We start from the raw sequence: 13,995 nt of genomic DNA on the forward strand, positions 1-13,995 counted from the left end.
TCATGACTCACAGCCCCAACTTCCATCTTCAAACCAGAGACATTTGTTCAAGCCCTTCTTAGGCAGCTAGTCCTCTTGAACTTCTGAGGACACTGTGATCCCACTGGGCCATTCTAGGCTCTTCCTCTTGTACTTCTGAGGACACTGTGATCCCACTGGGCCATTCTAGGCTCTTCCTCTTGTACTTCTGAGGACACTGTGATTCCACTGGGTCATTCTAGGCTCTTCCTCTTGTACTTCCGAGGTTACTATGATTCCACTGGGTCATGCTAGGCTCTTTCTGTACTTCTGAGGACACTGTGATTCCACTGGGTCATTCTAGGCTCTGCCTCTTGTACTTCTGAGGACACTGTGGTTCCACTGGGTCATTCTAGGCTCTGCCTCTTGTACTTCTGAAGTCACTGTGATTACACTGGGTCATTCTGGATTTTTCCTCTTGTACTTCTGAGGTCACTGTAATTACACTGATCCATTCTAGACAGTGTACATGAGAGTTCTCTATCTCAAAGTCATCAATTGGCAATCTTCACTCTACCCACAGTCTTAATCTCCCTTTGTCATGTAACCTGACATATTCACAGGATCAGAAATTAGATTTGGGGGTTCTGTCTAGCACACCATTAGGTTTGGGAGTTCTCTGTCTAGTACACCATCTGAACACTTTTCTTTCGGCTCTAGTTCCTTCTGCCCCTGTCCTCAAGCCTTCTTAATAAAACAGACACATGTGCAGCATGCTCGCTGCTGCTCTTCAGCATTTGTAGGAAAACGCTGATTAAATAGCTTAAATGATCATTGTTTAGATTTCCCATTGAGTCAAAGCAAATGATACATTAGAAGGATTTTCTAAGAGTCAATTAGTAGGGGTTTGGAAATTCCTTTGAGGATGCCAAACATTAGGCAGATGCAAATTAGAAACAGTGGGTTTCTAAAGGACTCTTTATTGCTAAGGTTTTACAGCATGTTTTAATCACATCTGTATTACAGCTCTGATGATTTTAAATACCCCAATGGCCATCATTAAAAACATGTTTTTTCTTCTAGCAGTACACTGTAGCTCTTTTTTGTTACCTCGTTCACTTACAAGCACTTTGAGAAAACAATACTTTTTTTTAAAAACAATAATCATTTGGAAGCTGTGTTTATTGGTTCTTGTAAAGAATGCCCCTGTGATAATGTACTTTTAGTTAACAATACCATCTTGTACATCACATAGTTTCCTATTATAACAAGTACTAACTACTAGAAAAATTAAGAACTCCAGATGGGAAGAGTAACTTTCTGATATAGGCATGGGTATATATTTGTGTGAATGAAATGAGTTTTTTTCAGAGACAACTGATAACCAGGTCAAGGTCTTGGATTCAGGCTGCCCTGGATGAAAAGCCCAGCTCTATAACTATATAATTAAATGACATGAAGCAAATGTTTAACCTACCTGGACCTAGATCCACCACCTACAAAATCTCATAATTTTTAGAATTAGAAGAGATAAGCCACTGGAGTACTTATTCTTGTGTCTCACAAGATGCACCTCAATCCCTGGGAGCAGGAAATTGGCTTTTGGAAAACATTTGCAGATGAGGTACAAACTTCTGGATATCTCCAATCCTGATCTCTACAGGGACTATCTCTAATCTAGAAGTTCTTCTAATCTGCAAGCACTCCAGCACCACTAACGAAAAGGGAGGCTAACGTGCTCATAGCCTTTTTTAGTCACAATGTTTTCAACAGCATTTGGTTTTCAACTTGTATACTTGAATGTTCTGAGAGTGGTTATGCCACTTCCGGGAAAATGGATGCAACTGGTTATAATCACTAAGTTCAACTACTCTCAGAAAGACAAATGTCAACAGTTTTCTCTTGTATGTCGTTCTAGATTTTAAATGGATACATACAATCATGTATGTATATACAACATCAAGGTAGAAGTGAAAGTGGCTAGGGGAGCAAAGGGGACTCACTGGAGGGGAAAAGGAAAGGCAAATGGGGTGATATGGGGACTGTTTAATGGGTGATAGATGCTTACATGGAAATGGTCTTATTTAAGGAATATATATAATGAAAATTTTAATGTTAAATTTTATATATATATATGTATAAACTTAAAATCAATTGATGGATATTACTTTTTCTTTTTTCCCCTTTTCTTGGAGGGAGGTACACGTGTAGAAGACAGAGGCAACTTAACAGGATCTGGTTGTTTCCTTCTACCATGTGGGACCCAGCGATCAAATTCAGGTTATCAGAGGCTACAACATCATCAGCCTGGGTTACAGGTGCCTTTACACATTTAACCATCTCACAGACTCTTTTTCTTAAACAGAAAGCCTCTGACTAAGAAAAAAAGGGCTGATTAATCCAAGTCTTGGGAAGGGGTCATGAGAATACTGAGACTAATGAAGTATGGCCCTCAAGGGACAGTCCTGGCGACTGTCTTTAGAAAGGAGTGGTGACTTTCTCAGAAGAGTAACCAAGCCTGAGAAGTTGTGCCAGGCTTAGGAGAAAACACTCAGCTGCTACTTGCTCCTGTTAACTAGTTCTCAGAACTGAATAATTGAGACCTCTGCAAGCAGAGGGCCTTCAAGTCATTTGGGTTATAAAGATAAAATGAAACAGAACTGCTCACATTGTCCCACTCTTACTTCACTTAAAAATGGTGCATGATGACCAGAAGCCAACAGAAAAGATGAAAAGATGAAAAAGAAAATCCTTGAAGAATAAATAAGCAATACATAAGTACACCTCTATGAGGCTGTAGTCTTTAGTCCACTTGTCCTCATAAATATCAATTCCACAAATCTACTAAAAACTACTTTCACTTCTATAACATTTTTCTTGTAAGATAAGATGTATCAATTCCATCACTAACATGAATCAAGTACTATCAGGAACAAATAATGAGATCATCAGCACATAACACCTCCTAGGAATCAGAGAGGTTTGCAAGAGGTTAAGGTCAGTTAGTGCCAGAGTCAGCACTTGATCAAACGCCAAATGTTTTCTGTGCTATTAAAAAGGATTCCATCATCTTTACATTGATGCATCATTATTTTATATGAAGGATGGCTCATTCTTTTGTGGAATAACCTGTTGTAGATTTTCTGCTTTTGGATGATATTTCACTAAATAACTACATGAATGTAACTATAAAGTTCTTAAGCAAATACATATTAATTAGATTAAAGCTACAAAGATGAACCTACTCAAACATTGAGGCCAGGATTTAGCTCAGTGGTACAGCATGCGCCTAGCATATGTAAGGTACTAGATTTTATCCACAGGACCAACACAATAAATACATCATGTACATTAAAATAAAAAGACATGAAATTTAGGACCTGAACTACACAGATTATGGGTATTTCCTAACATATCTTGTGATTGTTTATTTTCTGCCATGCTCCTGTTTCATATACAATAGAAAAATAAAAGCAAAATGTGCTAACATTCTAAATACATACATGACACTTGATTTCATTTGTTTTTCGACTCTATCCTGGAATTATTCTCAATTGGTAAAAAATTTGTCATATCAGAATGTCATGCATATCTTATAAAAAACTAAAATATTTATTATCAGATTAAGTGTTAATTTACTACTAAGAAATGGCTTAAATTATCTTGGCTGTAAAGGCACCAGTTTGTTTTTTGTTGTGTTTGTTTGTTTTTTAGCTCTTTTCAAAATCGAAGGAAGATTTCTGTATAAAGAAACAGTTTCAAAATGATTAGGCAAATTCTAAGACATTCAGAAATGTGGCATTCAAGTTACCTCAAAAATAAGAGGCTCAGAAATAACTCCAATTCTATCCCTTTTCATAAATGCAATTAGCTACACTATGTCACTCACTAGCTAACCAGCTAGCATCTGCTAATGTGGTTATCTCTACCGAACTCACGTCAGAATCCACTACCTCATTTAAGGAATATCCACTCTATTTATTTGAGGTAATAAAAACTATTGTGGTATTAAGTTGCTTCTATATAGCCTGTTAAGTTAACCTATGAACATAAAATGTATTATCTTCCTAAACTTATTGCAGTAATTAGTAGCCACTATTTTAGGTAGGAAAAGATTACAAAGATAATTGACTCGATCAGCTCTTAACAGCCCATGGATTCTCTTCAGACATGTGGTTTACTGAGGAACATTTCTCACATGGAAACAAGCTACTTGTGGCCACTCTAATCAGATTGTCCTTAATTCTAGAATGTTTTATTAAATGAAATCTCATTTTTAAATGATGATATGCTACAGATCTTATATGATTATGGACACCGTGGTAGGTTTTTACAGTTTTATGTGAAAATTCCTGGAAAATCATTTGATGATTGGATTTAGGTACATGCATGCTATTTAAATACCATCCGCACAAACATATATACCCAAATATTTTTTAGAATCCCTGATGGTCTTCGCTTGTTTCCTTCATTCTCTTAACTCATTTTTCTTAACATACCATCATCTTCTGATGCTCCTCTTTGTCTCTGGCATGCCCCACACTCACTCCCTGTTGTTGGACTTTGTCACTAAGAATTAGACATAAAATAGTGTGTGTGTCCTACTCAGTCAGCCAACCTCCTCTCCCCTACCCCACCACCTCTCTGGCTTTCATTCTTATTTTAAACTTCCTTCCCTCTCATTCAAAAATGTGACAGACAAGAAAGGATCAGAACTGTGTTTACACCACAGTTAGCACAGTGACAGACAAGAAGGGATCAGGACTGTGTTTACACAACAGTATGCACAGTGACAGACAAGAAAGGACCAGAACTGTGTTTACACCACAGTGTGCACAGTGACAGACAAGAAAGGATCAGGACTGTGTTTACACCACAGTGTGCACAGTGACAGACAAGAAAGGATCAGGACTGTGTTTACACCACAGTGTGCACAGTGACAGACAAGAAAGGATGAGAACTGTGTTTGCACCACAATGTGCACAGTGACAGACAAGAAAGGATCAGGACTGTGTTTGCACCACAATGTGCACAGTGCTGAAGAAAACTGCAACAAGGGGGCCTCAGATGTGTGGCAGGAAGAAGCCTCCTCCGAAGAGCTATTTGCCATTTAAGAAAGATGATAACTATGCAGAAAATAATGTATTTTCTCCACCAGTGTTAACAATGTGTTTGTAATTAAATACAATCCTGAGACACTGGGTTAGAAGAAACTGTAATACATCACTAGTTGCAGAATTTCTTAGATCAGAGTATCCTTTCATGCTTATATCTAAGACTTAGTATATCACAGCATCCTTGTTGTAAGGAACACATTTGTTACAGAATACTTTTTCGAGGACAGAGTCCTAAAGGAATAAAGCCTTGTAAATATGAGTTCAAACACTCCAGGCCTTCACTATTATCAGACAGGAAAGTACGAGTCACCCTTTGGAATGTCCCACATGGCCACCCACCTACTCATCTAGTCACATTCGTATCAATTACACAGTACCAGCTATGCTCCAGGCTTGAAATACCTAATTGATGGAGACAAAAAGCAGAAAGAGAGAGACAGGGACAGAGAGAGGGAGAGAGAGATTTGAAATGATCTCATACTACGGTTATCTAGAATCCAACAACTACTAAAAGATACACTCATGTCATACACTAATTGAGAAAAAGATTGCAAGGATTCATGAAATAATGAAATGGTACAAATAAACACATCAGGTGTTTTGATGAATCTTGTGTTTTCCCACGGCAGAGCAGAAACATAATGTATTCTAACCAGTAACTTCTCAACAGACTTGTTTGTTCTCACAGATGAGACAAAGGAGCCGACCTGGTTTTCTTATTATAATTGTAATTCTCCCTAGTTATTCATATGTTACTCAAAAAAGAAAATTGTTTGGGGGAGCCTTTTATATTCTGTTTGGTCTTCAAAGATCTACTTTATGTGCTATAGTTTTATGCCCTGAATGGAGTAATTATTTCAAATATCATCTACACAATCCTGAACCTACCTGTACAACTCCATCAACGTTTGCTCCAACTTGAAACACAACATTATGAACACAATGGTTCTACAGTACTTAAACTCTAAAGCAACTGTTTATCACTCTATTGCCTCAATATGCAGGGGACAATAAATAATATAGCATAGTCTGTTTTCTCCAAAAATAAGAGAAAACTTTAGTACATTCTTTTTCAAAATTGTGTCTAAATATAATTGTATTAGTAAACAAGAAACTTCATACATTCACTACTTTCCTTGGGTATAAACTACAATTCTACACAATGTTTCAGTGGCAGATCAAAGATTTTATTAAGTTCAATTTATACTGAAGAGCTGAGTTATCTATGTTTGATAAATTATTGTGCTCAACAAAGTCGTTAGAAAAATTAATCAGAGCCAGGCAGTGGTGGTGCACACCTTTAATCCCAGCACTTGGGAGGCAGAGGCAGGCGGATCTCTGTGAGTCAGAGGCCAGCCTGGGCTACAGAGTGAGTTCCATGACAGGCACAAAGCTACACAGAGAAACCCTGTCTTGGAAAATCAAATAAAGAAAAAAGAAAAAAAAGAAAAATTAATCAGGAGAACATGAAAAGATATTTATATGGGGACCTCAGTCCTCAGACTCATATGCACATGACACCTAAGTACTGGAAATGATCCACCTAGAGACATTCCTTCTAACAAAAGATAGTTGATAACTATTCCAGGATCAAAGAAATATGTGTCCTTTGCTAAGCAGCTGCTGTGCACACTATAGACAATTTACATACAGAGTTGCATTTAGTTATCATGATTCTATAAAATATGTGGTAACCATTTCAGCTATAAAAGAATTGCATTCTTAAAAAACTACCTTGTTCAGACAAGCATGTGCAGATCTCACATTTGAATCAATATAAATAAATACAGCTAGCAATGTAATCAGCCCAAATGTATGAATATAAATAGAGGGCTTAATTAGCATTGAAAATGAATTAGTTTCCCTTTTTTAATGTAAAGGAAAGCAGAGGGAGGAAAGGAGATTAATTTGATGAATTTCATGATATGTTTATGTAAACCAATAAATTCAATGTATGATTTCAACATGTAAGCCTTGTAAAAATTAGTGGGAGATTGTACCTTTTATTTTTGTGTTCTTTGAAGGCTTTTATTTAATATTTATGACATATTCCAACTTAAAGCCACATTTCAAGAAATACATAAGGTTATATCATTCTGAGTCACAGGAAAACTGCAGTATAATTCCTTTTGAAGGAATACAGTTTTGTGCTCACTGTCTTTTATGATCATTTCTTATTATAGCATGAAACAAGATATGCCTAAACATATAATCACTGACTTCATCATGAGGTTTAAGGCAACACTATTCACCTCTTAGATTCAGACACAAGGAATGAATATAGTTGGGCAGATTTATTCAGAGCTGTAGCTTCTGATCAAGTGATTGTGGCAGAAAAGGATGTAGTTAGGAGTTGAAGCTTATAAGAAGGTGAAATAGAAATGATGGTGCATGGACTCTAACCTGGATAAAAAGGAAAAGATTATCTATAGGAAATGCAGCTATGGACCAATTTAACAGTGTGCCCAAGTTAGGTCCATACTACAGGGGGAAAAAAAAGATTCCTCATAGAACTGATGGAATTCTTTCTGTAAGTTTCTATAGGGGAAGATCCTCTTTGGCAGGGTCCCAGCAGCTTTTAAGTACCTGGAGGCACACTGATCTTAAAAATATAAATTTTCTTTAATTTCATACCTTTGGGTTTATTAAGCTGGATATTGGAGTGATTGTTTCTGGAACATTTCAGTGTATGGTGTTAGAGCCAACAAAGGAGTTTCTGTAGTGTGAATGTCTAGGGTGCTTATTGTTTTTCTCTGAAGGACACACACAATCCCATACAGTATCCAACAGTTTTCAGCACTGGGACCATCTGAATGTCTGCAGTAAAACATGGATGCCATTTTATATATCTAGAAGTTAAATATGTATGATGTCAAATAGCAATTTGTGTTTCAACAAGGAGGCCTAGAAAATACTTTCCTTCCCTAGTCTTATTCCATAGTTGCTTCTAAAATCATTGTAAGACATCTGACAATCTAAAAATAAGGTAATAAAATAACAAATGCATCTAAGAGGCTTAGGCAACGGCCAGGTAAACTGTTGACATACACAGCTTATGTTTGGCCAGAACGGCAGTCTTTACTTCCAATTCTTTCTTTTTTTTAACACTTACACTGTGTCTCCATGCATGTATATTGTGTGCATGTGCCGCAGTTCATGTGTATGAAGATCAGAGGATAATTTGCTGGAATCAGTTCTCTCCTTCCACCATGTGGTTTCTGGATATCAAACTCAGGTCCTCAGATTTGGTGGCAAGTGGCTTTACCCACTGAACCACTCCTCCCTCCCCTGCCCCCCGAACACACATACCATGCCCTTTCTTACTTTAGATATGATTTATTTTTAAAGGCAGAATCTCACTGCATAATCCTAGCTGGCCTGGAACTCACTAAGTAGACTAGGCTGGCCCTGAACTCAAATTGATGTGCCTGCCTCTGTCTCCCTCATGTTAGAATTAAATGGCATATGCCACTATGCCTGGCTTAGATTGGAAATGCTTTTTAACCAGCAGTAAATATTTTGAGAAAACAGATTATTCCTCTTTAAATAATTTTAAATATTTGAGGAATTAAAATATTGCACAATTTTTGATACTTCCATTTACCAGTATTGTGTATTAGTTAAACTGGGCTACAACTGCTACTCTAGGGAAAGTAGGTTGTGCACTCATTTTGACCTATTCAATTCCTTTCCTGTTTTAATCTTGTGAAAACTGCTCCAGTTTCATACTCTTTGCATCCATCTGTCCTTGGTTTTCTCATTGTGGATTCCTCTAACCGCAGTATTTCCTCACAGACATGGCAGGATCTCGCACAGGAAGTCATGCCTTCTAATTTTTCCAGTTCTCAAATTGCTAAGTCATTAAGTTGTCTTCCAAACCAGATGAGGAGGCTTCTCAATGTGAATTTCATCTCTTTTGTTTCTCTATTTGTTTGAGACAGGACTTCATTGTATAGCTCAAGGTGCCCTGAAATCTCTTACATAGCCCAGGCTGGCCTCTTGCCTCACCTACCATTAGTCAATATTAACAGCCTGTACATGAAACCCAGAAGGAACTTATTTTTTAAATAGGTAAATACAACACTATTTAACAATGATCTAAGAATTATATTAACATTGATGACACCCTAAAGAGGACTTCACCTATATTTTCCTTTTAATTCTCAAAAACAACTTCTAAATATGTGTTACTGCTTCCCCAGATTTTGCTTTTTGATAACAACTGAAAGAGATTGTTCATGATCACAGGGAAGGTAAGTGAGGAAGCTGGAACTGGGTTGGAGATGGCCTGCATCTGGAGGCCTCACAGGTGGGCAGTGCTTACTAAAGTATGTGCAGTAGAAAGTCCTTCTTCTCATCCAGCGCCACATGACACACTGATTCCTAGGCCTGACCTCTTTAGTAATTACACATTACTGAATTATCTCATATTTAAGTGTCTAAAGGGGTTTCCTTCTTTACTTCTCAGCAGAAGTGACCTGATCAAAACCTTCTGATGCTCTAGAGAAAGCAGACGTTGCCAGCTACCAGAGTAGAACCAAGGCTTTGCTTAGTAGGGCAAATCCAGATTATAGTTTCAGAAAAATCTGTAAATCTTTAGAGGAGGAGACTTAGGTAGCCATGCTTCCTAAATGCTGTGGCTGAGCACTGACTACATGTTCAGTGAGGATACATATTGCTTCTAATCTTTAATTTTTTTTGTTTTCACACAATGAATAATGCCAACTAAAAAATTTTAAAGTATTGGACAAATAATTTGGGCTTTAAATGAATAGCTCCTAAAGAAGGTAGTCATAAAAAAAAACTTTTAAAAAGCATTAGCTTTAGAATGAAACAGATGAAGGGTCCCCATTCTGACATTGTTAAACCATATCTAGTTAAATATAAATCAAAAGATACATTCTAAATAAAATTTCCATTCGTTGTACATTATGTCAACTCTGCTTTAGTACTGGTCATTAAACCTTGCCACCTGCCACTTAGGGACTAGTTAGATACTTAAAGGTGAACACAACTCTGCTGACAGGATGTGTAGATGTGGTCATTACAAGTCATGTCTTTATGGGTGTCAAAACATGTTTACCTTTCACACTTATTGCCACACAAATCTAGTGAGGAGTCACATGGTGGCTAATGAGTTGATGACTGGATGACCTTCTGGTAGTTTCTGCTTGTGTGATCATGGGAAGCACCTCTTTGAGGAGCAGTTTTGCTTTTCTCAGAAAGGAAGCAGTTGAACTAATTGAGAACTCTGTACTACATTAAGCTAAAGTCAACTCTATGCTGTGAAAGATGTCTCACCACTTAATAAATAAGATAAGAAGTAAAGGGGTCCTGTGAGGCCCTCCTTCTGAGAGATGGGGAAATCATTGTCTTGACCTGGGTACCCACTAGTGAGCTACCAGCCACCAAGGATAGCTACAAACTCATGGTTACATGGGACCTGGTTAATATCCATGGGTCACAAAATGAAACCAATAGACATGAACATGACAGTGAGATTTATGGGGAGGAGGTAAAATAGACAGGGGTGGGAGGGAAGTAGAGGGTGAGACTGGTCTGTAGGCGTCGTGTACACTTACAAAACTGTAGAAAGGCGAACTTAACTAATAAAAAGAAGACTGGCTTTCTTAGAAGACTACGTGCATAAAAGGAGAAGAATTGGGATAATGCCAAAAATACTACCTAGTGCAGGGGAACTTTCACATCCACAAGAAAGTAACTGAAGCAAGTGCTAAATACTGTATTGAGAAGGAACAAAGACATGAGGAAAAGTACAAAGAGGAGCAAGAATGCTCATCAGAATATAGAAGTTGCCTCACATCAGCATGTGGCTCAGAATAATCACTGTCTCTATCTATTAACTTGAGTAGCAGTGAAACAAAAGACATCTTCTGGCATACTCAATCTAACTCAATTGTTAAACTAAAATCACAAAGTGGTCACTGGCTCAGGGTCCAAAAGAGTGATGATTTCTGTGCATTTGTTTGTGGAGGCTACTTTGCCACAGATCCCGAGTTATACAATGCTGAAGAATGCCAGTGTCCAGTATTTAAAACAGTATGGCATCCCCACATCACTGGCTCTAACATCATCCTGGGTTATTCTCCACTGTTAGAAATACATTTCCCATTTTAACTGAAAAGCAACTCTTCACATTGATTAAAGTATATAAGACCCTAAAGCAAATGAAGCCAAAAATCATACAACCTAAAAAAAATGCTACAAGCAATTGAATTCTGCTTAGTACATTAAAAGGATTCCAGGCTATATTTTCTTGCTGTGTATCTCATCAGAAACATTTTCTATAATATTGATATCCTAGTGACATTTCTTTTCCAAAGTTAACAGTTTTTAAATGCTTATTATAGGACTCACAAATGCATTTGAAAATAAAACTAAAAGAAACTCAAAGCAACCACCTTAACATTCATTTGAAAGTAGACACGACATATTCAACCAACGTGACTTCTTTCCCTTTTCTCAGTTAGGAGCTCATGGCTCCAGAGAGGTGGTTTTATACAGATTGGCATGAGGCAGGCAGATGGGCAAGGATGTTACAAATGAGACATTTTGCTCCATTTATAGACATTTCAGATGAGATCTAGCTTTAAGGCTATGTGCAAAGTAATTTTAGAAGGGCCTGGAGCACTCGAGAAGGTTCTAGCTCTTCACAGGTTACATAGGCAGGTGTTGGACGCTGATAGTATAGGAAGTACACTCCCACCTGCTGGATTTCAGACTCATCCATCAAAGCAGCCTCATGACTGAGAAGTCCTTCAAAGTTGCAATGGTAGGGAAAACAGAGAAGCCTGGTTTAAAGATATCCTGATCTTGGTGGCTCCAGGACAACCTGTTCTGGTGGCCCTTAGTTTCAGCAGGGCCTCAGGGTCATCTTGAAACCCTCCACCCACGACCCTGACAAACACAAGACCACCTACCTGGAGGCGCTGGGCCAGCAGTAAGCAGGTCCTGACTGTTGTCCCTAGTGCCAGAAGCCACAGGAAGCATTGCTGGTGGTTGGAGCCAGAGGCCTGGGAACTACAGCAGCAGGGCCCTGTCTGCAACTTCCCCTGAAGATCTTGAGCTCTGTTGATTTGTGGCCCTGCAGCTTGCTCCCCACCCTGGGGACCGTGGCCTGAGGTTTCCGGAAATGCAGCCCTGGGCGCTCAGGCCACAAGGCCAGGGCTAGGCTTTGTTGAGGGAAGTGAAACTGCTTAGGGCATACTCTAACATAGGTTTCACTTAAGTTCTCACTATATGCCCTCTTCCGGGCTATCTTTAGACTCAGGTGACCTGCACCTCCTAGCCTTTCTTTTCCTATTCTGGGTTTCCTTACTGCGCTACCCCTTCTTCCTGCAAGAAAGGGTCACCGAAAGTAGACTTCCAGAAAGGGAACTGCTTGACTGAGGGATAGATACAGATATAGGAACAGAGATGTAAAGGTATGTAACTTTTAATATTTCACTTTCCCAAACCAGCCTAAGTCCATATGTTGTATTGTGATTTTTATTCCCATATGATAAATTTTCCTACTTCTGTTCTAATTTAGAAATGGGCCAGGTCAAAAAGAAAATACACAGGTGTCTAAACAGCCCGTGTCCTTCTCCTCAAACATGAGTTGTGCTTGTGTTCTTGCTTGTTTTAAAGACTAAGAAATAACAGAAGTTACCCCAGACTCTAAGGATAAACATCAAAAATTACTAAGCTAAGACCTTGCCCAAGGTGGAGACAATTTGAAGTGTGGTAGTGATACACAGTTCCCCATGCTCCTCTTTTCCTTCTTCAGAAAGAACCAGAAAGTTCTACTCAGATACTCTCCTCTACAGTATTTTTGGAGTACAATGAATATCAAGTGTCACAGAAAATCATTAACTTTTCCTGCATGCTGGGTAAAACTCATTAAGTGAAATGTCAGAAAGTTTTGGAAAGCATTAGGTAAATTTATCTCCTACACAATAATTTCTTCTATTTCACAATTTTTTGTTTTCCAAATTTGGGACAATAAAGCGAATGATTTAATCTAGTACATGAAATAATACATTGACAAGTGAGTTCCTATCTATGAAGGATTGCTTACCCTGAAACTTAAGCCATGCTGAGTTTGAATTGAAGGGGGGTACAACTTTTTGATCAATATTTTCAGAAATATTGTTCTTAGAAAAATTAGGTCTTTGTAGGGGAGCAAGCAAGGGTAGGGTATACTAAGAGAAAGTTTAGTATAGATTTAAGCTAAGTTTAGTTGGAAGGAGGTGGGGAGAGGAAAAGAACAGTTGTAGGTAAGACAGTGTTGATGGGGGAATGTCTTTCTTCTGTATGCTGTGAATAGGTGTTGCTCTGATTGGTTGATAAATAAAGCCGTTTGGCCTGTGGCAAGGCAGCTTAGAGGCAGGTGGGAAATTCAAAGAGAGAGACAAGAATAAGGCAGAGAGAGACACCAATTCCTAAATGAGCTCGTTTGGACGATAATCTTTACTGGTAGACTGACTACTGTGTGTGTTTCTAACAGCAACTTCAACCAACTTAAAACTAACTTTATCTGTACACTAAGTGTACAATTCTTCAGAGGCATGCATGTATGTATGTATAATGGAATGCAGAACTTACTGGTTTAATCAGATAAAAGTCTTATCTCAATGGCTGTTAATGATGACTCTGGTTTTAGTTGTTGATGATGACATCATCATTTAAAAATATCCTATATGCTAATCACTATGTGAAAGTTTAACAATGTTAAACTTGATTTCAAAACAATAATTCTTTAACCTCATTAAACAAATGAAGAAATTGGGTTTTAAAACTTTTTTTTCAATTTCTTCTTTTTTTTTTTACTTAAGTAATTTCTCCACTGATTCTACATACCAACCACAGATCCCCCTCCCATCTCTCTTCCCGCTCCCCCCAAGCCACCCCCCCCAGC

The 13,995-nt window shown here is 38.1% G+C and overlaps 1 protein-coding gene across 2 annotated transcripts in view; it reads right to left on the minus strand.

Moving 5' to 3' along the window:
* Nucleotides 1-12,137, minus strand: part of Bank1 (B cell scaffold protein with ankyrin repeats 1) — a 278,198-nt gene extending 266,061 nt beyond the window's left edge. For both annotated transcript variants that reach the window (XM_052731674.1, XM_052731673.1), the window contains exon 1: nucleotides 12,017-12,137. In XM_052731674.1, coding sequence (XP_052587634.1) covers nucleotides 12,017-12,086 — 70 coding nt within the window. In that variant the 5' untranslated portion in view covers nucleotides 12,087-12,137. The remainder of the gene's footprint in view (nucleotides 1-12,016) is intronic.
* Between the last annotated feature and the right edge of the window lie 1,858 nt (nucleotides 12,138-13,995).

Source organism: Peromyscus californicus, unplaced genomic scaffold, assembly GCF_007827085.1.
Source record: "Peromyscus californicus insignis strain IS unplaced genomic scaffold, ASM782708v3 Scaffold_9__1_contigs__length_137607984, whole genome shotgun sequence".
Taxonomy (NCBI): domain Eukaryota; kingdom Metazoa; phylum Chordata; class Mammalia; order Rodentia; family Cricetidae; genus Peromyscus; species Peromyscus californicus.